The 24,622-nt window shown below is 38.0% G+C and overlaps 1 protein-coding gene across 1 annotated transcript in view; it reads right to left on the bottom strand.

Annotated features, from left to right (window-relative positions):
• Window positions 1-24,622, bottom strand: part of NECAB1 (N-terminal EF-hand calcium binding protein 1) — a 208,651-nt gene that overhangs the window by 92,065 nt on the left and 91,964 nt on the right. The window contains exons 4-5 of the mRNA XM_002923295.4: window positions 21,228-21,253; window positions 6,909-7,006 (exon numbers count right to left, since the gene is read on the bottom strand). Of these exons, the coding sequence (XP_002923341.1) occupies window positions 6,909-7,006; window positions 21,228-21,253 (124 nt within the window). The remainder of the gene's footprint in view (window positions 1-6,908; window positions 7,007-21,227; window positions 21,254-24,622) is intronic.

The following is a 24,622-nucleotide window of genomic DNA, read 5'->3' as shown; positions in this document are numbered from 1 at the left end:
ACCTGCTTGGGAAGGCATATTACCAAGATGACAGTTCTCTTAAACTTACAAATTTAATGTAAAGCCATAAAATTTGCCATGGAATTTTTTTGTAGAATTGGAAAGCAACTATAAAACTTACGTACAAATGGCAATACGGGAAAAACAACTCTTTGGAAAAGAAGAACAGAAAGGGTAGATTTGTATTTTCATGTTTTCGAATATACCCAAGTATTCAAAAATTAAGACAACATATTAATAATACTAGACAATACATTTTATAAGTGGAACAGGACAGTGATCTTGGGCATAAATCCAAGTATAAGTATTTAACAAATGGTAAATATGGTGTTTTAGTGAGTGTGATAAAAAAATGGAGAAATGGTGTCAGAATAGTTAGCTATTTGGGGGGAAAAAAATCAGGTGGGCTCCTATTTGGATACTTTCAGATCCTTTATAAATCTACCCAGAGCTCAGAAGGTATTTCTGCTTACTGATCTCCAGTATATTAGCCTTTCTTTTGGATATATTTTACTCTCCAGGCAAAAAGTTAAATCTCTCGTTTGACGTGGCAGGTAACTTCCTTTTTTAGTTAACATTCCATCTGTTCCTCTGATAACAACAGACTATGTATTTTATTTTATTTTATTTTTTTTTAAAGATTTTATTTATTTATTCGACAGAGATAGAGACAGACAGCGAGAGAGGGAACACAAGCAGGGGGAGTGGGAGAGGAAGAAGCAGGCTCATAGCAGAGGAGCCTGATGTGGGGCTCGATCCCACGACGCCGGGATCACGCCCTGAGCCGAAGGCAGACGCCCAACCGCTGTGCCACCCAGGCGCCCCCAGACTATGTATTTTAAAATGTATGAACTTCCTTGCCTAGAACTTTGCTTATCCACCCTTCATATTTAATTTTAGTGTTTAATTATTATTTTAGTATTTAGTTACCTGCTTCTGTCTATAATTTCTTTCATATGTTCTTCACATATTACACAAAGCTCTGGAAACCTATTTGTTCCTTCGCCTAAAACAAAGTTGAAAATAACTTAACTTTGAAAGCTACAAGTCTCCAGACTTTATCGATCCACAACTAAACTCTGAAGACCTCAGTCATTTCAAAGACCATGTTTTGTGCCACGACACAACTTAGAATTGCATATTTGCAATATGTTCCAATGGGACCACATAAACCTTAAATAAAAAAAAATTTCCAGTGAGAACTGGGTTTAAATCTCACTAGCTTTAGGATATGGAATCAACTAACCACTTCATGACTCAGTTTCCACATTTTTGAAATGAGTGTATTTTTATTTGCCTGATATTCTTCAGTAGGGTGTTAGAATTACATATGTTAAAGCATACTGAAAACTCGAAGGAACTATATAAACTTTAGTTGGCATCAGTTGTTATTCCTCATTCCTTTTTTGCTCAGAGACACTCAAGCCCTAAGCTGCTGTCTGGTAAGCTGGCTCAGGGAAGTCAGGTCAGCTGCCAGTGGTCCGGTAGGGTTCCAGCAATAGTTAGGAAGAACTACTGATGTGGTTGCTGGGAGCGTGTCAATCCAAGTCTTGAGACTGACCAGACTTCACTGTGAGCTGGAGTCCCTTCTCCTCCTCGCCACCAGTTGATGGTCTTGCCTTAAATAACCACCTGCACCATTGTCCGAACCCTACTAGTAACCTCAAAGTGGCCTCTTCTCACCTTTAAATTATCCCCCGAGTCATACTCACATAAACTGGGTCAGCTCTCTGACCTCAGTCCTGCCCTTTCCCTGTTCAGACAGTGGTGACAAGTTCCTCAGCCCAGGGTTCCTTCCTTTGAGTCAGCAGATACTGCAGATTCCTGCAGGAGAAGATGGGTCTCCTAGAGAACCATGTCATCCCCCATGACTTAACAGAGTAGACTTTCCAAGGGCCTGGGGTTCCTTTTTGCCAGCACTGGGCACGAGTCTGCTCAACATTGGAAGGAAGATTCTGAAGCATACACTTGACACAGAGGCTTCTCTTTTTCTGGGCCAAACTGCAACCTCCAGACACTTTTCTCCTATTTTCCCTGGCCCTAGTGTTTACCTCCTCTTCATAAAAACACACTCACACAGAAGATAGATCATTTCAAATGGGATGTCAAAAAAGCTCGTTTTCCTATGGTTACTACGAAGTCCAAGAATGCTTTTCATTTTATTTTTAAAGAATACTTAAAAGGATTGTAATGAAACCATACAGAATTAAGGGCCTGCCTTCTATGAGCCTGTGAGGGTGTTTTCACTATTCCACACATTGTACTATTTCAGCTCCTACATTTTGCCTGAAACAAAGGAAATTTTCAAGTTTTTATTTCTAATGATAAATCCTGCATAAAACTGTAGTAATTAATGATGTTTTCTCCAGACAGGAATTCTGAGACCTATATTTCCTTCTTCTTAATAGAAAAATACACACACAGGCTTCTTTTTCTCATAAATGAAAAAAATAATGAGTTTTAACAAGTGAAAGTAGCATGGAGCCCAGAGAGCCCAGATGCTAAATGTAAGGAAACAAGGTTGGAGAAGAGATGGGAAGGTAAAATGAAGGTATCTACAGATCCCAAAGACAGGTATAAGAAACAAGGGAAAAACAGAGACCCAATCATGCTAAGACTGGAGTGTGTTTTTTCTTCCTAAAATAATTGAAGATGTATTGCAGAATGTACTTTTTGAAAAATAACTTCCAGGTGAAAACTACAAAATATGTATACATTTTAATATTGGACATTTTTCCCAGCTTCACTTCTCAAGGTGAAGTAATTACACCCTAGGTAATTATGTTAAGAACACCATTCTTCACTTTGGCTTATGACCATTTCCTTTTTAAGACTTACCGGGAAAGGATTAAGGGAATCCAGAATTCCATTTTTGTTTATATAAATGGCACAAGTGGAATTTAACTTCAGCATCAGAATTCTACATTTGCTTTGTGATTACAAGCACATTACACACTAATGATATGCATTAGCTTCTCACCCCACTGTAGAAAGAAAAACGTAACAGACAAACGCAGTATTTTTTTGGTGACATCCCACAGCCAGATGGTGAGTTCTGCTTTTAGCTACTTTCAAGGTTTTCAAATGACCATTTAAAATTTGACCTACGGTGCTTCTTCTGAAAAGTAAGCAAAGTAGAATCATCCAGGCAACCCCTGAGGACCTAGAGAAAGGCTCTGGGTTAAGGGAACAAGAGGAGGAGGGGGAATAATGGTGACAGGCTGTATCCATCCTGCATCCCCTCCTGGGGGTTCAGTGGAGCCGCTGAAAGCCATTTTATCCATTCTCTGACACAGCAGACAGATGTACTGCATGAATGGCTTGCATTTCACTTTTCATAAAACCTTAGAACAGTCAGCCCTCCCTACTGAGACAGGACTTTTCATCTGGGTGAAAATATAGAGAGATTCTCAAAAAGAAATGCTGGATTTCTCACTCCGAAGGGTTCATTGTGCTAGACAGTAGGGAGAAGATGTCAGTGCAACAGTGGCTTGAAAAAACTGTCAAACTGCATTTTCCTCTTCTTTCAGCTATCACACAAAGACCCTTTCCTAATCTTATTTTGACCATTAAAAAAAGATCTTTTTGTCCTTGAGTAAGCAATATGATTATATAGATCAAAGGTATTTTTAAGGGTCGTTGTTAAGAAGTAGGTTTTGTGGGGACACGTGGGTGGCTCAGCTGGTTAAGCATCTGCCTTTGGCTCAGGTCATGATCCCAGAGTCCCTGCATCAGGCTCTCCTGTTGAGTGGGGAGACTGCTTCTCCCTCTGACCCTCCCCCATCATGGGCTAACAATAAAATCTTAAAAAAAAAAAAGAAAAGAAAAGAAAAAGAAAGAAAGAAAGAAGTTTTGTAACAAAGACCAGAATAACAGGTTGATCTTGGTTTAAATCCCACAAAGCCTCACTGTATTAATTCAAAGAACATGATTTTAGTATAATTTGTGAGAAAATAAGGATTATATACTTGCTTTTCCTTCCCATTAGAGGATATCTGAACAATTCTTAGATGGACTCAGGAGCAATTTTTCTCTCAGGAGTAAATTACTTAGCTTTTAGAGTTGTACGAATATCCATTTAAGTCAATTTATTTAACCAATCAATAAATTTTTGAGTACATTTTGTCAGGCTTTGTGTGAGGCTCTGGGTATTTTCCCTCCTTACAGACAAGGAAAACAAAATACATAGTTACTCATTCTGATCATTGCCAGCAAGAAACGAGATACTCAGACACAACCCCTTTAAATAAGGTGGTCAGAGAAGACCTCTTTGAGGACATGGTATTAAAGGTGAGACCTAAAGAATAAGGAGAGAAGCCAGCCACACCAAGCAGAGGTTTGAAAGAATTACCATTTCTAGAGGGAAGGTCCCAAGGAGTAACATCTTATGCACTTTCCAAGTACACCTTAACAGATCAAGAGAAAATGTATTCCAGACTCTATTTTTCTGTTCTTTCTTTCTGGAATTTGTTATCTGGATATAGGACAGCTTAGGCTGATGTTTCAATTTGCTTAACACTTCCTTTTTTGCTTTACTTTTTTGGAGACTTTCTCAACTTTGTTTTCCAGAATTCTGTTAAGTCTTTATTTCTGCTCTTCTTTTAATTTCAAAGAGCTCTTCAGTGTTCTGTCTGTCATCCTATTTTTCATGGAAACAATACCTTCTCTTGTCCCTCTGAGGAGGCTGAGGAGACTCACTGGGAGTCTTCCTCTTCCTGTGGAGTCCCCTGTGTTACTTTGTGCGTTCATTCCTTCCACCTCCCTTTTTGGTTTGTCTTGGTCTCCTCCTTTCCTGTAAGAAGTTTGGTGACACTTGGCTGACTGTACATCTTTAAGGATGGGCTGTGGACAAGCTTTTAGGATTCCAGGGGAGAAGAGGGAGACCAGGCTGAGCTCCACCTACCATGAGAGAGACTCTCAATTGCATTGGCAAGATTTCTCAGAGACCACCTCTTTCTGTCTGCCTGCAGGATGCCAGCCCTCTGAGTGGCCAACACTCCAGGAGTTAAATGTGGGAAGAAACCTGGAGGTATTTTCATTTCCTTTATAAACTTCTACCTTAATCCCTCAGCTGTGGGCAGAGACCCTCTCCTTTAACCCTTTCGGGGAATAAGTCTAGGTTTTCTAGGTGGGTGGATCAAGAGGCAGTTGCTCAACTGGGTAGAGAAGAGCAGGGAATCACAGATTTCCAACAAGTCCCCCTGTTTTAGCCTGACCATTCCCATCCTTTTCCAGGGGCAACTAGTGCTACAATTTCCTGAGCCCATGAGCCCACCTGGGGCATTCGGCTTTCCCACTACAAGTCAGGTCATCAAACGTGTCAGCTGTGCTGCCAGCGACCACTTGTTCATTGGCTTTTCAGTTCCCAACTTCTGTTGTTTCCTCACTAAAAAGATCTCATTTTAGTTTCCTTTGGGGGCTTTAGGAGTGAGCAGGGTTCAGTGATGTACACATAAATCTGCTGTCTTTATCTGGAAATTCCACATAAGCTTTAAAGGTTTTTACTTCTTGCTACGTACCTCACATGCTAAAATATCTTTTTTGATTGACAGGAAATTCTCATCTCTCTCCCCCCCTCCACAGCAGTCAGTGCTCTCAACACCTCTGTGCTGCATGGAACACTCTCCCCAACTTCTGGACACTACAATCTCCCAGATTCCCTCTCCTCTTTCTGCCCACTCCTTCTCAGACTCTCATGCTGGCTCATTCTCTTCCACCCACCAACAAAACTGAAGTTCCTTAAAGCTCAGTGTTAAGTCCTCTCCTTTTTCTACTATATAGTCTCTCTCCAGGTGATGTCATTCAAGTTCTTCGCCTAAGTATTAAGAATTCACAAACATATGTCCTATCTAGACCTCTCATATTCAGATCCATGTATCTAATGATTTATTTGAATTTCCTTAGATATCACAAAAGCAGTTTAGATTCAACATGTCTAGAAGAGAACTTTTAATCTTACCTCCTCGAACCTAGTCTCCTTACAGCATTCTCTAAAGTAGTGCTATTACCCAGGCATACAAGCTAAAAACCAAGATTCATCCTGGACTTGTCCTTCTCCCATCCCCCATATTCATTCCTTCTCCAAATTTACTGATAGATCCCAGACATATGTACAGTTAATTTCCTTTTTTCCATATTGTTTGCCAATACCTTTAAACTACCAACATCTCTCACCCGGGCTAGTAAACTAGCCTCCTCACTCATCTTCCTGGTTCTATTCCTCATTTTGCCCATCTACCCTGATCTCAAGCTAATTCTTACATGGTCTTTTCAAAAGGCTGCATGAATTTCCATATTTTCGCTGAAAATGTGGCTGATTTGTTTGCATCTAGGATACAGGTCTAAATCCTCGGGTTCACCAACAAAATCATGAAAGGTACAGCCCCTCTCTACCACACGTTTCATCTCACATCATGCCACTCCTCAGTGTTCTAGACTTTAACCTTACTGACCATCTTTATTTACTTGAATGCCTTGTGCCTACCCCATGCCCCTTCCAACACAGGGACTTTGTACATGCTGTTCCATGTGTCTGTTTCACCTTTCCCTAGCTATAATTTCATCTGTAATTGCTCAGGCGTTCTCTCCTCCAGCACGAAACAGGTGCCCCATCTTGTGCTTCCCCCTGTTGTACTATACTGCCATTGCTTGTTTACACACCTGTCTCGAGACCACAGTAAGAGCTGCTGGAATAGCTCTTTGTATCCTCAGCAAAAAGCACAGATTCTGGCACCTAGTATTCTGTAATTGTATTGTGAATGGCTACAATAGTTCATTTAATATCGAGAAAGTAAGTTATCAGTGACAAAAACCAATGTATACTTTTATAATACATTAGGAAATAGGATTTTCAAGAAAATTTTTTCAAAGAAGAGTTTTACAGAAAATAAACACCAACATTTCCTTACTTTTTTTGTTTTGCCCATTGCTTTCAGGATGGAAAGATTTAGGTCTTCAAGTGCTGCTAGTACGTTCTCATATTCGCCCAAGTGCTGGGAAAAATATTCTGAAAGTAAAAATATTAGAAAAAATCATGTTTGCATTTAGATATCATAAAATAACAACAAAATCAACTGATGATATGTTCCATGAATGTGTAAAACAAAATGCTGTAAGTGAAAACCGGAGGGTTTTCAAAAGAGACTAGGGTGTCAATATACTCATTTCATTAAAAAAAAAAAAAACCAAAACTGAATGTTTACCATTATCCTTGAAGAAATGATCTTTCTTACAAAAATAGGAAAAAAATGAATCTGGATCTATGGACAAGACTGTTACGATAAAAAAATTGTTCTCAATAGCATATTATTATAGCACTTTTTAAGACAGTAGTTTCAGCAAAAAATTAAACTACATTTTACTGTTTTTTCCTGGGAGACATTTAAGCAAGGTAAGCTCTCCTCCTGGTTAAGAATTAATAATGTGACAAAACACAAGGATGGCCCCCTTAGCACCTCCCATGTTACTGTTCTTATCATGATTTAATTTTTTTTAACAATCTGGGCAGAGCAAATGGATGCTTATCACATTTTTCAATTGGTAAAAATAAATAATACACTGGGTGTTACAATTAGGAGTCTGGAATATAGACTGATCCCAAACAAGCTGAAGTATAGGAGAGATAAATGCAAAACCTCATATTTACTTATAGAAATCTACCTATTTCTGAAATGAGAGATCTGGCCTAACCGAAATTCATAGGAAGTCATATATTGAAAAGACCTAGAACTTTCAGTCACTGGAAAATCATTAGCCCTCACCATTCCTGTGAACTCATCTTTGGATGAGCAGTTTATTATTGCCTCTCTTTAATGTGCTGTAAGTATTTATGGAATCAACTTGAATGAGAAGAAAAAACATAAAGCTATTTGAGACCACTGGGATAAATTTCAGCATGTTTTATGGAAACTTTAATACTCAAGATGGAATTACTTGTTGACATTGATACTAATAACAAAAGAGATGTACCACTGAATGATTTATTAGTAAATGTGCAGAAATTATCTAAGAAAAACAAACACAGGTGAGCAATAAATCAATTCTAGATTATCACTGTCAAATTATAATTTATTACACAGGGATTAAAAATGCATGGCATATTTTTGACAAAAAGCAAATGCATTCTTGATTATGCATTCCTTAAAAAATGTATGGTGTAAATCATCTCACATAGGGTTCTTTCAGGAAGAGATTCGTTGGAAAATAAATAAGGAAGCAGGTATTCCTTAAATACCTGCTTGACAGTAACATTTTAATTCCTGGTTCTGATATTGACTTTCTGTGAGTGTTGACCAACATATTGGACCTTGTCGCCATTATTTGCAATAAATGAAGTCCCTGTGAACACAATTGTTCATCAACTAGCAAGCAGTTAATGTGGCTACAGAATAGTAACTTCAACAAAAATAATTAGCAGAGTAGAATCCACACTAAGTTGAAACAAGCAAAACATAAAAAATGGAAAAATAAAATTATTAGCATATTTTTAATATATAAAAGGCTCAAAAAAGACTAATGGGGATTTCAAATGCAAGACGACAGAATATATTAAGTGAAAAATAGAATTTGGTGCTTAAAAATAAGGGTTAAAAAACAAAACATGAAGGAACACCACCTTTTACAATATTTTCATAAACAAGATACCTGACTTAATCAATTAGGGTCCCCTGGAGAGACTATAAATTGCCTTTCTACTGTGAAATCAAGTTTATGAAGAAGATACACGCTGATAAAGAACATGAGAAGACAATAAGGTTTCTGAGCTAACACCTATCTAGCCTTCCTTCCTTTGTTTATTCATCTACTCATTCATCTCAATTATCAAAGCAGTTAGCAGAAAAAAAAAATTACTCTCCAACCAATACACTAGAACGCAAAATAACTCTGACTAGAAACTACAACACCCAAGCCCTGGATAGGAGCTTAAGTATAAGGGTTATTTTGAGGTGGCACAGGTCAGTGCCACTCAAATTATTTTATAACTTACCAAGGGGGATGCACCAGGGCAAGCAGGGTGCCAATGAACTCAAAGAGGAAAATTAGATGAAGGAGCCAGAGACATTTAACATAGATAAAAGGAGAGAATAAAGTTAGAATTTCACAAAGATACAAAATACAAAGTACCAAATAGAAGTCATAGAATTGAAGAATGCAATAACTTAAGTGAAAAGTACAACAAAGGGCTTCAAAAACAGACTAGATGAAGGACAAGAAAGGGTCAGTAAACTTGAAAGGCAGTGGAAATTATCCAATAAGAGCAGCAAAAGGAATGAAAAGAAAAAGGAATGAAAAAGAGTCAGGATAGCTTAAGAGACTTATAGGACATCATCAAGTGAACCAACATTCACATTATAAGGTCCCAGAAGGAGAGGAAAGAGAGAAAGGGGGCAAGAAATCTTGCTTGGAAAAATAATGTCTGAAAACTTCTCCAACCTGAGGAAAGAGACCTACAGATCCAGGAAACCCATAAGGTTCCCATTAAGGTGAAGCCACAGTTAACCCCACCAAGACACATTATAATTAAACTGTCAAAAGTTAAAGGCAAGGAGAGAATCTTAAAAGTAGAGAAAACCAACTTGTTAGGTACAAAGGAACCCCTTACAAGACTATCAGCAGATTTTCAGCAGAAACTTTGGAGGCCAGAAGAGAGTGGCATGATATATTCAAAGGGCTAAAAGAAAAACACTGCCAACCAAGCATACTCTACCCAGCAATCTGTCCTTCAGAATTAGAGAGATATATAATATTCCAGAGCAGCAAAAGCAAAAGGAGTTCATCACCACTAGGCTGGCCTTACAAGAAATGTTGAAGAGACTTCTTTAAGCTGAAATGAAAGGGTGCTAATTATTAAGAGGAGCACACATGAAAGGATAAATCTCACTGGTAAAGGTAAATGTATAGTAAAATTTAGAATAATCTCATGTTGGAAAAGTGGAGGGTTAATCACTTATAAAACTAGTATGAAGGTTAAAAGACAAAAGTATTCAAATAATGATAACTACAGTAATTTGTTACCAGATACACAAGATAAAAATATGTAAATTGTGACATCTAAAACATAAAAGGTTTCACAGGGGTGAGGGAATAAAATTGTGGAGCTTTAGAATGTGTTCAAACTTAAGGTGTTATCAAGTTAAAACAGATGGTTATAAATTGTTTTATGTAAGCCTCATGGTAACCACAAAGCAAAAACCTACAGCAGACACAGACAGACAGACAGACACACAGAAAACTGAAATACACCACTACAGAAAAACATCAAATCACAAAGAAAGAAAGAAACAAAGAAACAAAGAAACAAAGAAAAAGGAACAGAGGAACTACTAAACAGTCAGGAAACAATCAATGATATATAAATAAGAACATACATATCAATACTTCCTTTAAATGCAAATGGACTAAATTCTCTAATCAAAAGACAGAATGGATGGATGAATTTAAAAAATCCATCTATATGCTTCCAACAAGAGACTCATTTGAGATATAAGGACACAGATTGAAAGTGAAGGGATAGAAAAAGATATTCCATGCAAGCAGAAACCAAAAGAAAGCTTGAGTAGCTATACTTATATCAGATAAAATAAACTTCAAGACAAAGATAATTAAAAAGAGACAGAGAAAGTTATTATGAAATGATAAAGGGTCAATCCACCAAAAGAATATTACATTTGTAAATATATAGGCACAAAACATAGGAGCACATAAATATATAAGGCACATAGTAACACACCTAAAGAGAGAAATATACAGTAATACAATAATAGTAAAGGACTTTAATATGCCACTTACATCAACAGATCATTCAGGCAGAAAAATCAATAAAGAAACAATGGCCTTAAATGACACATTAGACTAAATGGGTTATATATACACACATACATATGTATGTATACACACACACACACATACACACACATCATTCCATCCAAAAGCAACAATATACAAATTCTTCTCAAGTACACAAGGAACATTCCCCAGGATAGATCATATGTTAGGTAACAAAACAAGTCTTAATAAATCTAAGAAGATTGAAATCATACCAAGCATCTTATCTGACCACAATGCTATGAAACTAGAAATCAATTACAAGATGAAAATGAAAATTCACAAATATGTGGAGATTAAACTACATGCTTCTGAACAACCATGAATCAAAGAAGAAATCAAAAGAGAACGTCAAAAACACCTTGAGACAAATGAAAGTGAAAATACGACATAACAAAACTTATGGGATGTAGAAAAAGCAGTTCTAAAAGGCAAGTTCATAGAGCTAAATGCCTACCTATATCAAGAAACAACAAAGATCTCAAATAACCAACCTCTGTACCTCAAGAAACTAGAAAAAGAACAAATGACGCCCAAAGTTAGGAGAATGAAGGTATTAACAAAGATCAGAGCAGAAATAAATGAAATAGAGATCAAAAAGACAATAAATCAGGGGCGCCTGGGTGGCACAGCGGTTAAGCGTCCGCCTTCGGCTCAGGGCGTGATCCCGGCGTTATGGGATCGAGCCCCACAATCAGGCTCCTCCGCTATGAGCCTGCTTCTTCCTCTCCCACTCCCCCTGCTTGTGTTCCCTCTCTCGCTGGTCTCTATCTCTGTCGAATAAAAAAAAAAACTTTAAAAAAAAAAAAAAAAAAAAAAAAGACAATAAATCAATGAAAGTAAGAGCTGGGTTTTTTTTGAAAGATAAACAAAATTGCCATTTAGCTAGACTGACCAAGAGAAAAAGAGGACTAAATATCAGAAATGAAAGAGACATTACAACTGATACAATAGAAATACAAAGGATCATAAGAGACTACTATGAACCACTACATACCAACAAGTTGGACAACCTAAAAGAAATGCATAAATTCCTAGAACAGAAATATACAACCTACAAAGACTAACTCACAACAACATAGAAAATTTGAATAGACCAATTACTAGTGAGAAAATTGATTTGGTAATCAAAAACCTTTCAAACAAACAAGTCCAGAACCAGATATCTTCACTGGTGAATTCTACCAAACATTTAAAGAACAATACCAAACCTCAAATTCTTCAAAAAAGTGGTAGAGGAAGGAATATTTCAAAACTCACTTTATATGGCTGTATCATCCTCCTACCAAAACCAGACAAGCACACTACAAAAAACTAGAAGTCAGTATCCCTCATGAACACAGATGCAAAATTCCCCATCAAAGTATTAGCTAACTGAAATCAACAATACATTAAAAGGATCATATACCATCAAGTGGACGTTTTCTAGAGATGTAAGGATGGTTCAATACCCATAAAAATCAAGCATTGGATAAAATTCCATGACCATTCATGATAAAAAACTTTCAAAGTGTGTATAGAGGTAACATAATAATGGACATCTCAACATAATAAAGGACAAATACAATAAGCCCACAGCTAACATCATATCAATGCTGAAAAGTTTAAACTTTGCTCTAAGATCAGGAAGAAGATATCACTTATATTCAACAGAGTATTGGAAGTCTTAGCCAAAATAATTAGGCATGAAAAAGAAAAGTCATCCAGGGCGCCTGGGTGGCGCAGTCGTTAAGCGTCTGCCTTCGGCTCAGGGTGTGATCCCTGCGTTCAAAGAGTCCCACATTGGGCTCCTCCGCTGGGAGCCTGCTTCTTCCTCTCCCACTCCCCCTGCTTGTGTTCCCTCTCTCGCTGGCTGTCTCTCTGTCACATAAATAAATAAATAATAAAAAATCTTAAAAAAAAAAAAAAGAAAAGTCATCCAAATCAGAGAGGAAAGGTAACTGTCACTATTTGACAGGATATTATAAATAGAAAACCCTAAAGACTCTACCAAAAAACTGTTAGAATCAACAAATTCAGTAAAGTCACAGGATACAAAATCACTATATAAAAATCAGATGTATTTCTATACATTAAAAATGAACTACTAGAAAACTAAAGAAAAACCCAGTTTTAATTGCCTTTAAAGAATATCTAAGAATAAATTTAACCAAGGAAGTAAAAAATCTGCACACAACCTATAAAAACTGTAATATATTGATGAAAGAAATTGAAGACAAGTGGAAAATTAGTCTGTGCTCAGGGACTGTAAGAATATTGTTAAAACGTCCATATCATCCAAAGCAATTTACAGATTCAGTTCAAACCCTACAAAAATTCCAATGGTATTTTTTAGAAATAGAAAAAACAATCCTAAAATTTGTATAGAATCACAAAAGATCCCAAATAACAAAAGCGATTTTGAGAAAGAACAAAGCTGAAGAGCATCACACTTCACAATTTAAAGTTATATTATAAGCTATGGTAATCAAAACAGTATATTACTGGCATAAAAAGACACATAGATCAATAGAACAGCGCAGAAATAAACCCATGCATATATGGCCAATTAACTTATGACAAAGGAGCCAAGATATACAATGAGGAAAGGGCAGTCTTTTTAATAAAAGGTGCTAGGAAATCTGGACAGCTATATGCAAAAGAAAAAAAAATCCTGAAACCCAATCTTTCACCATACCCAAAAACTCAATTTAAATTGGATTAAAGGTTTAGATTTAAGACCTGAAACCATATAACTCCTAAAAGAAAACACAGACGGTAAGTTCCTTGACATCAGTCTTTGCAATGATTTATTTTTTTTGATCTGACACCAAAAGCAAAGGCAACAAGTTATAAAACACATGGAACTACATCAAACTAAAAAGCTTCTGCAAAGGAAACAAAAACAAAATGAAAATACAACCTACTGAATAGAAGATATTTGCAAATCATACATCTGGTTAAGTGGTTAATATCCAAAATATATAAAGAACTCATACAGCACAATAGCAAACACAAAAAACCAAAATGGGCAGAGGACTAGAATAGACATTTTCCGAAAGAAGACATACATTATGACAAACAGATACACGAAAAGGTGTTCACCACAGCTAATCATCAGAGAACTGCAATCAAAAACACAAGGAGATAGCAACTGTTGGAATGTGGATTATCAGAAGGACAGTAGGTAAGTGTCGGTGAAAACGTGGGGGAAAAGGAACCCTGTGCACTGTTGGTGGGAATGTAAATTGGCAGTCACTATAGAAAACATTGTGAAGATTCCCCCAAAATGAAAAATAGAACTACTGTATGATTCAGCAATTCCACTTCAGGATATTTATCCAAAGGAAACAAAAACACTAACTCAAAAAAACCCATGTACTTCCATGTTCATAGCACCATTATTTATAATAGCCAAGACATGGAAGCAACCAAGTGGCCATCAATGTATAACTAGGTGAAGAAAATGCAGTTAATATATACACAATGGAGTATTATTTAGACATGAAAAGAGAGAAACCCAGCCATAGGCAACAACATGGATAGACCTTGAGGGCATTTTGCTAAGTGAAATAAGTCAGAGAAATACAAATACTCTATCATCACACTTGTTTGTGGAATTAAAAAAAAAAGAAAACAAACTTCTAGATACAGAAAACAGATTGTTGGGTGGGTGAAATAAATGATGGTGGTCAAAAGGTACAAATTTCCAGCTATAAAATAAGTCATGGGATGTAATGTGCAACACAGTGACTATAGTTAATAATACTGTATTATGTATTTGAAAGTTGCTAAGAGACTAAATCTTAAAGTTCTCATTACAAGACAAAAAACTGTGTAGTGATGGACTTACTGTAGTGATCATTTCATAATATAAATACCAAATCATTGTTATATACTTGAAATTAATGTCGATTAGATCTCAAATCACACACTGCAGTACCCTACTGTGAAATAAAGATATTTTCAGATTAACCTCCCACCCCCCAAAAAGTACAGGTCAAAGAATGCTGAAGTCCATCTGCGGGGAATCCAGGACAGCTTCATGGAGCAGGCACGACAAGGCCAGGATTAACAGATGAACAGGACTTAATCTGCTAGATAACCAGAGGAAGGGTAAACAAAGGCATGGAAGCAGGTGATCTTTTGTCGTATTTATAGGAACACAAGTAGGTCAGCCGTGGGGGGACATAAAGGACAAGACTGAAAGGTATTTGAGGAGAAGAAGCAACAAGGAAGCAGGATGCCAAAAATCAGTGATGAGAGAGGAAGTTGGATATGTTGCAAGTATTCCTTGCTAGTGCTCTAAATTTATCCTCAAGTCTAGGTCAGTATTTCTGACCATCTACATCAGAATCTTCTAGAGAATTCTTGAGCCCCAATGTTCAAGATGTGGTCTGGACCAGCAGCATCAGTATGACCTGGGAACTTGTTAGAATACAGCATCTCGGTGCGCCCGGGTTGCTCAGGTGGTTATGCATCCAACTCTTCATTTAGGCTCAGGTCATGATCTTAGGGCCGTGGGATGAAACCTGGCATTTCCTTGGGCTTCACACTCAGCAGGGAGTCTGCTTGGGATTCTCAGTGTCCCTTTCCCTCTGCCCCTCCCCCTCTGTACTGGCTCGCTCACGCTCTCTCTCTCTCCAGTACATAAATAAATCTTAAAAAAAAAAAAAAAAAGAATGTAGCATCTGAAGCCCACTCAGACCTACTGAGCCAGAATCTGCATTTTAATAAGCCCCCAGGTGATCTGTTGGCACATTTAAGTTTGGGAAGCACTGCCCTAGAGTACTTGTTAGAAAGGAAGACTGAGAAGGTCTCATCGCTGAATCAGAATTTTTGGGTTAAGGCCAAGAAAGCACCATGTTTTATAGACATGCCAGAATAGATTATTACCTGGAATAAATCTGAGAATCACTACAGGTGATGGTAAGCCATGGGACAATTTTGAAAAGTAGAGTGACATCCTCCAACATTCTCATGAGAAAGGTTATCCTGCATATGCCGTGGCAAGTTTGGGAAATGTTGGTGACACACCATCAGGACAGACAAGATAGCATCAATTGCCAGGAGTGATTTCATCCCAGAACAAGGACCCCACACCATGCTTAAGCTATGAGGTGAGGGTAGATAGGAACTTGACATTTCAGCAGTATGTCTGCACGCTCCAAGATGCGGCAAGCAGGAAAAGAAGACCAGTGATGGCTTCCCAAGTGACTGAGCTTGGACGGTTTTATTCCTGTTACTGTGCTCCAGTGCCTCATTTCAATCACGGTTCCAGAGTGAGCTGGGCAAAGGAGTTTGGTCCTCAAATCATAGCATTAGAGAAAAAGAAAGATCCAGAATAAATACTGGTTCATTAAAACTCTGGTTTGTTGACAGCATGGCTCACTGAGAGTCACTCAAGCCACAGGCCAGATGGGAGAACATGCAAAATCCCAGGCAGGAGGTGGAGGTGAGGGGTTAAGTCAGGGTAGGGACGGAGGTGGAAGTGATTGGGATAGAAAGCAATGACTGCAGCAGAATCGCTCATCCAGGGACTGGATGTGAAGACTGAAGACAGCTACCCAGCAGAAAGTGCGCCAGCCTTTACAGACTCTGGGCAAGAAGGGGAGCTCCAGCCTGGGGGTCCGGAGTGTGCAGGCCCGAGGGAGCACTTGTGGCGGGTAACGCAGAGCAGGAGCTCCAGAGAAGCAGAAATTAGTGAGGTAGTGACCCAAAGGTGGGAATCATCCATCACTCACAACCACCAACGACTGTTGGTGCAGGGGCACGCTCAGGGCTTGCATCTGATGTAGCCTCCAGCTGTTGCGGTCACACTGAGGCCATTCGGGCAGCCTCTATCCTTCAGCCCTCTGCGCTCTGGACCCGTTCTCCTATTCTAACAGCGTATTTGTAAGTTCGGGGTCTGAGGCTGACCAGAAGAGCCAGGACAACTCTGGTGCTTCCAAAGGAAGGGCCAAGGACTCCAGAACACACCTCACTTTCAAGATGTAACCTTCCTTGTGGCCTGGGCTCAGAGCTTCACTTCATACGTGCCCCGAAGGGTCAGAGTGAAGCAGAGCAGGAGTGAAGATGGCGATACGCCTCAGGGTGACCTCTATCCCTTCAACTCAATACCTACGGAGCACAGATAAAATGCTGAATATATGCACGGTCTCAGGACAGTGCCCAAAGAATCCAATGATGTGGAACTCCTTCTACAACTTTTGCTTGTAGCGTACCTTTTCTTAAAGTCTATAATATGATTTGCTATAGTATCAAAAGACAAAATAAAAAGAGCTGCACGGTTCTGTGGGGAAAACAAAAACAAACACTCCTGACCTCTGAGAAATAGAATAATTTCCTGGAGAAATCTACTTCTTTAAAATCTGCATACGAGTTTCATGGGCAAGAGCAAAGCAGAATTGTATAGCGCATATGAAATGTGTGACCACCAATTTTCATCAGTGTAAGTGAAGAATCTTTGCAAGGTAAGAGTCTGAACATTGTTTTATAAGAATAGAGCATTATTTATAAGCAGACTTATTCGACAAACTGCCTATCAGAAAGAAAATTATCTCCTCGTGGAAATTCAGTGCAACATCTTCCCTAATAACATGCTAACCAAAGGTTAGTTTCTCCCTTCCCTATTGTACTTAACTCGTGGTGTCACATCACCAAGTTTTGTTTTGTTTTCCTAGTCTGCACCTTAATCCTCCAGGTGGTTGTGTTTTCAGGTTTGGCCTAAGAATTTCAAGTTAGAACCAGAGCTCCATACCCTCCACCAAGGCCACACTGGGAACTCGTCTCACAAAGCATTCTCATGAGTTTAGATGGATCCTACAGTCTGTACCTTGTTACAGCTTCCCAAGCAGTATACTAGGTCGGGAGGACAATACTGAGATGGCAGAGAATGGAGAGGCGGGGGAACACTCATGCTCTGAATGGAGGTGTCAGTTGGGAATCTAAGGGAAAGCACATCAGTATCATGTAAAATGTTTTACATCTCTTTTTTGGTGATTTTTTTTTTTTAAAAGTAGGCTCCACGGCCAGCATGGAGCCCAATGCAGGGCTAGAGCTCACAAACCTGAGATCGAGCCCCGAGCTGAGATTAAGAGTCAGATGTTTAACTGACTGAGCCACCCAGGCGCCCTTCTTTTTAGCGATTTTATAAATGTGCCAGGTAGCCACAGCTCTAGTAGTCCGGAAGAGGAACAGTGCCTTTTGATCCTCCAGCATTTGACTTGGCTGGCACAGGTACCTCTCAACACTGCCCAGGGGTCACACGGAGGCCATTCGGGCAGCCTCTACCCTTCAGCCCTGGGTAGGGTCAGGAAAGTAATAATTTTACTCCTGATAGAGTTTAGATTACAGCTAAAGATGGAATGAACAGAAAACCAAAGACTTAAAGCCAGAGTTCAAACACATACACCTAGTTGTAACTGAGTTATGTACTGACTGATAAGCTATGGCCTAAAGCTGCTATTTGGGAAGGCCTCCCTAATTATGGGAAGAGTGAATAACGTGGCATGCCTCAACACTACTGGTGGGCGTGCAAACTAAAGACTCTTTGACCAAGTAATTATGCCTACAGGCATCTACCATACAGAACTACTCATACAAGAGTACGAAGATAATACAAATGAGGATATTTACTTCAATGCTGTTTGTCCAAGTGAAAAGTTGGAAACAACCCGAAAATCCACAAAAAGCGATTTGAATGAGAAATGAAGGTAAATGCAGCACATCTGCAGCCTTTTTAATAAAATGAACAGTGTGCAGCTGTACTGATCATACAGTATATCTCACTGTTGGAAAAATTATCTATCAAGGCATATGTATCAATGTCAATTTACGAATAAAAATATCTGGAAGGATATGCTCCAAGCAGTTAGCAGCAGAGATTAGGGAAAAAGGGGAGAGGGGGAAAAGGAGACTGACAGTTCATCTTAAATGGCTATGTAATTCTATATTGCTAAATTTTAAAAAACTAAGTATGATTTTCATAACTAAAATTAATCAACACGTTATTTTAATAGCTTTTGATTTCTAGGTCCATAATTTAGTAAATGAACAAGCTAAGTAAAAGCAAAAGAACGAACATTTTAGATTCCTGGACCTTTTAACTGCTTCTATGAAAGAGCCCATGAACTCTTCTTTCTATACTGATCACGTGCCATCCCTCCCATGCATGAGGGGGAATTTGTGTGGGGTGTGAGTTGACAGATTTTACTCGCTCTCACTGAAGCATTTGGTTTTGATTAGGATCCAACTTAAATATTTACTTTATATTTACAAAATAACGAGACATGAAACTATACTCTGGAAATTAAAATGCATGTTCTTGAACAGAGAGGGGGAGGATTATAACACATGACTGGGAGCACAATCTCTGGGTTTAAAAATACAGAGCAATTTGGTTGCATTAAAACCCCATATACTAGGGGTGCCTGGGTCAGTTAAATGTCCGTCTCTTGATTTCGGCTCAGATCATGATCCCAGGGTCTTGAGATCAAGCCCCACATCAGGCTCTCGCTAGGAGTGGAGGCTGTTTGGGATTCTCTCTCTGTCCCTGTCCCCCTGCCCCACCTCCCACCCCCAGCTTGCATGCATGCTCTCTCTCTTTAAAAAGAAAAAAAACCAACAAACCCATATACTAGTTCCCTAACTATGGGGAAAATCATAGAGCTTTCTCCAGTAAAAACAGAGTATGTTCCTAATCTAGTTCTACTATTCTGGAAGACAAGTTAAAGGTTTTTTTGGTAGAGGATTAAGTGAAGATACACGATCATACTAAGAAAGGATAATGTAATATGCCTTAGTAACAATACATAAGCAACACAGCAAATAAAGAAGACCCACTAAATGTCTTACATTAAAAGCCCTCATAACAGTGTGATTTCTCATGAGCCATGCCTACCCAGGCAAAGTTGGGTAGAAAACAAAAAGAATTATCTGGATGATTTGAGGAAATCATTACTTGGCCTGACCTATCTAGACTCTTGAGGCAAATGGGATCTCCTAACCTCACAAAATTACTGGGATACTCTCCCCACTTCACTGGCAGGGACCATCTGCACGTGGATGAGAATGGATCACAACTTGACCTTTACAGTCATTGCTATTCTTTAGAAAGCCTGGTGGCCATTGTCCCCATGGGCCCTTTGGCCCACTGGGCACAGTTCAATGCCCATATGTGGATGGGTCATGGTTGGATTATGTGTAAAAGCATGTCAGGATTTTCCCTATTTTTCTTTACTAGTGTTTCATAATTAACAAAATCATGACCTGCTTTGGTATCAGAAACCTTGCTTCCGCATGAACAACATGCTTTTCTGTTGGATTCTTCTCAGTGAACAGGAGATAGACACTATGCAGGAACAAAAAACAGTGTTTTAGGACCATTGGAAAATTGGAAAGCTTATGGTGATTATCATATTTGTGTTGTTCAGAGTTATTTTCTTGAAACCTCGTGTTCTGATATTTTATTCTGACATAACCTCACTCGGTGTTGCTCTACCATTTAATGAAATGGAAGATAACCATTCTTGAATACCGTAAAATGGACTTTGTGATGATTTGGTAAACTTTAAATTTTTAAGAACTATGAGATGTTTAGGAAGCGCCTGTGACTTCAGTTAGGAGTTTCAGAGAATCTCATTTGTAAAATTATTTTTAAAAAACCTAGACAACAAAATCAAACTTGGACAAGGTGTTATCTTATACAATTACCTTAAAACATAAAACTTAAAAACTCCCAGCGTTCAGAGAAAAATAGCTGTTTCACACTGAATAGTCTCACAATGTTTCATAATTTTCTCATAAGAAAAAACAAATTTCAGAAATATTGGCCTTTTCCACCTTCCCAGCCTGTGACCTTTGTTTCCAACCACAAGGATGAAGAAAATAAATGAAGAGGCTATAAGTCAGGAATCTGTAGAAATTCCTCTCTCCATCGAAACTTGTTTTGCAAGTGACATTTAACATTCCAGAACTGTTTAGGGAGATATGGAACAAAGTTGTTTTTATATGTCAAGGGGGTCAGTTTTGCAAAAACAGTAGTAAGAGGCAATATACTTGAAGAGAATAATGAAGTTGTATTAAACACCAATGTAAAAATATATTCAAACTAGTGGAGAATTTGCTATTGTTAAACTAATTGTATCAAGTGCAAAACAATTCTTCTCCATGAACAAATTAATGAGCCCCAACTCTTTCTCCAGTGAAATACATGCTTGAGTAAAACAGATGAAGATAAATCCCTTGAGATCTCAATTATCTTTTACTATATTCCAAATCTAGGACATTAATTTCAGGGTATGTAGAAATTTAAATAAGATGGTGCTTTTTTTCAACCTAAAGCAAGTAGTGAGTCTGATTCCCCACCCCTCCCCCCAAAATACCACAACTTTGCCCACCCCTCCCCCCAAAATACAACTTACCACATAGTTCTTCTGTGTCAAGATTGCTGAAAAGGAAAAAAAAAATTGTTACTTTGGTAATATTTAACTTTTTAAATACTTAAATACAGTTATTCCCCAATCTATATTATTATATTTATAGATGATATGTAGTTATGGTATTTCTCTTACAAATTCTACATTGCTTAGTCAATCATATTAACAATGATTACATCAGATTCTATCTTTGAGCAAATAATTCCTGGGGTTAGTGTTCCACCAGTATCATGCTGGGGAATACTGCTTAACTGTGAAGAACATAAACTCTGGAGCCAGAATGCCTGAGTTCAAATCCCAACTCTACCATTTACTGCTCACAAGTACTTTGCATCCCTGGGTCTCAGTTCCTCAACCACAAGACGGGGATAATAAGTACTGTGTCATATGAATGCAGTAGGATGTAAATGGGTTAATATATATAAAACCATTAAAAGAGTAACCTGCACAAAAAAAGCACTTAATAAATGTTAGCTCTCAGGATTTCTGGCTTGGTAGAACTGTTAGAACTTCCATACCTAAACTCAACCTATGAGGTAAGTTTGACCCCATGCTTTTTTGGAATGATTTCTGACACATAACAAGGAGTTACATGGCTTAATATTTACATGTAAACAATAGTTACCTCTCACCCTTATGAAGATAAATACAGAACAGATGAAATATTAGCAGATAGAATACATTCCTATTAGAATAATGTCTTGACCATGGCAGACATGGTATAGGAATGCAAGAATGGTCCAAAATCAAGCAATAAATCAATCTGAGATTACATTATAACTTAGAAGAGAAAACTCCTATTAAACACTAGATGGGAATTTAATAAAATTCAACGCTCACTCCTAATTTTAGAAAGTTTAAATGAAATTGGAATAAAAGTAAACCTCTTAAAGATGATAAAGACTTACTAAAAGTCAACTGTAAACATCAATTAACTGAACATCTTTGACTTTATTCAGCTGCCACAGGAAAAAGCCCAAGGTAAATCACTGTCATAATCCAGTCCTCCTCCCTGGTAGTCAGGGCTGCAGGGCCGGTGCATCCCAAACACTGGGTCTTTTTACCAGTTCCATCACTAGTTGTCATATAATTTTAAATTCAGGATTTTATCCTCAGACACTGAATATGTGATCTTGGATAAAGGATATCTCTTCACTTAAGCAAGTCATCTTATGAAGTAGTAATTGCCACCAGATAAAACATGTAAAGCCTTCTGCAGTACTTTCAGGGTGGGTTTCTGTTCGTTCTTCCCACAGGCATTCATTGCTATGGGCCAGCCACTGTTCTAACCACCACAGATCCATCAGGTTGCAATAGATACTGAGACGAGTATGTCCGATCACTAGTCTCTAGCACCTGGATTTAGAGGTAGACTCATACAGTAAATAATTAAAATGTAATAAAATAGTTGCTATGGGGGAAGTGGCTAATTGCAAGATTATCAGGGACTATAGAGGATGAAATTTTGAGGGTAACTCTCAAGGGTTAAATATCAGTAGAAAAGGCAGACAAAGCAAGAACATTCCGGTTAGAAGAAACTCTATTTGAAATAAAAATTATGAATGTGAGGAGTAGTTCCTTTGGCTGGAACATAGATCATTAATGAAGAATTGGGACTAAACAATGAAAAGCCTCATGTGATCATCCAAAAAGTATCTACGTACTCTTGTCACCTAGGAATCACAGAGGGTTTTAAAGAAAGTGTGTGATATTATCGGATTTATACTTTAGGAAGGTCACTGACGATGGGTTGAGGTTAGACAAAAAGAGGGTGAAAAAGAGGCCAAGAGAACAGTTTGGACGTTATTATTATAGTCTGGGCAGTTGATCCCAGATTGGAGTATACAACCCAAGGGGTGTGCAAGGCCATCCAATGGGGGCAAGAGGAAATACTTAGACATCACACACACACACACACATTTTTAAAAACTTTATTTTGAAATAATTGCAACCTACAAAAAAGTGCCCTTCACCTAACCATCCCCCCAGTTATCAACATTTTATTTCACTTATCACATTCTTTCTCTGTAGGTGTTTCTTCAAATCATTTGATTGTACGTTGCAGATTATGATACCCCTTTACCCCTAAATGCTTCGGTGTGTATATTCTACAAATAAGTATGTTCTCTTAGTACAAGTGAGGAAATTGATATTGATTCAATGCCATTATCAAATCCCGCAGTTCTCAAATATCTCTATTCATATTTAACCTTACACTTTTTTTCATTTCTTTTAGTGTAATTTTACAGTGTATAAGTACTAACTAATACAGTGGTGCATACATAGGGTTTGATTCGTAAGTCTTTATATATTAGGATTTCAAGCCAAAAGGTATTAGCTAATATGGGAGCTTGATCAGAGGTATAGGACAGATAGGAAGTGATGGGGTGAGAGGCAAAAAGAATAGACAGAGGTGAAGGATTTTGAGGTAAAACCATCAAAGCTTGGAATCTTATTGGATTCAGAATTAGATCACTTAGACATTTTTAGTATCATTTCAAACACTTTGGTCATTAAAACTTACATGTCATTTCCTAACCTTAGTGTTTTCATAGAACTTCAGACTTGAAAAAGGACATTAAAGGTCACTTTGTTTTTGTATTTGCTTCAGAATGTTTCACAGGTTCATAATGAGATTTTTAATTTCAAAGGAATTAACAGTCCAATCCATTATGAAAATTGAATTACATGGAATATATCATAAAACATAGTAGTTCAGAGTAATTTGCATTAGTAATAGACATTAGTTCTACTTGTTTCTTAGTAAAAGGCTATGTTCGTAAAGTACTATAGTGTTCCCCTCTAACATTCCTTTACTTAGCTGTTTCTGTGCTGTGTTGTTTGTTGTGCATTGTGAAGCATGGTTCTTTTTATAGACTTACATGGGTGAATTATATAGAGCTGATCTTACGAGATAGCTCTACCCTGTGGTAACACGGGATTGTAAGGGAACGTTACGCCATAGGTAAGCCTGCAGTGTCTCTACAGTGTGTGCTATTGCCCTGCTTCTTTGCATGTTTATAGTAAGAAAACCTGTAATCTTTAAGCGATGGCTTTATTTTAAAAAGAAAGATAAACGGAAAGAATAAATGCCAGTCACATTGTAAACATTCTTATTAAAACAGAACCAGAGGGGTGTTACTCTCAGAATGCATTCTCAGCTAGATGCCAAGGAGGGGTAAAGAACACAGACATTCACTGCAGCCTGACTGACAATTGGGGGGGGGGGATGGAAACAGACTAAGTGTTCATTAGCTGAATAACTAAGCAAATTGCATATCATTATATAATCATTAAAATGTATCTGAAGAGTCTTCAATAGCTTGGAAAAAAGCTTACGTTTAAAAGTTATGTAAAAATTTGAAACCAGATATAAATGG

Source organism: Ailuropoda melanoleuca, chromosome 9 (assembly GCF_002007445.2).
Source record: "Ailuropoda melanoleuca isolate Jingjing chromosome 9, ASM200744v2, whole genome shotgun sequence".
Classification (NCBI taxonomy): domain Eukaryota; kingdom Metazoa; phylum Chordata; class Mammalia; order Carnivora; family Ursidae; genus Ailuropoda; species Ailuropoda melanoleuca.
The sequence above is the reverse complement of the archived record's forward strand: the minus strand, read 5'-3'. Positions and strand labels throughout refer to the sequence as shown.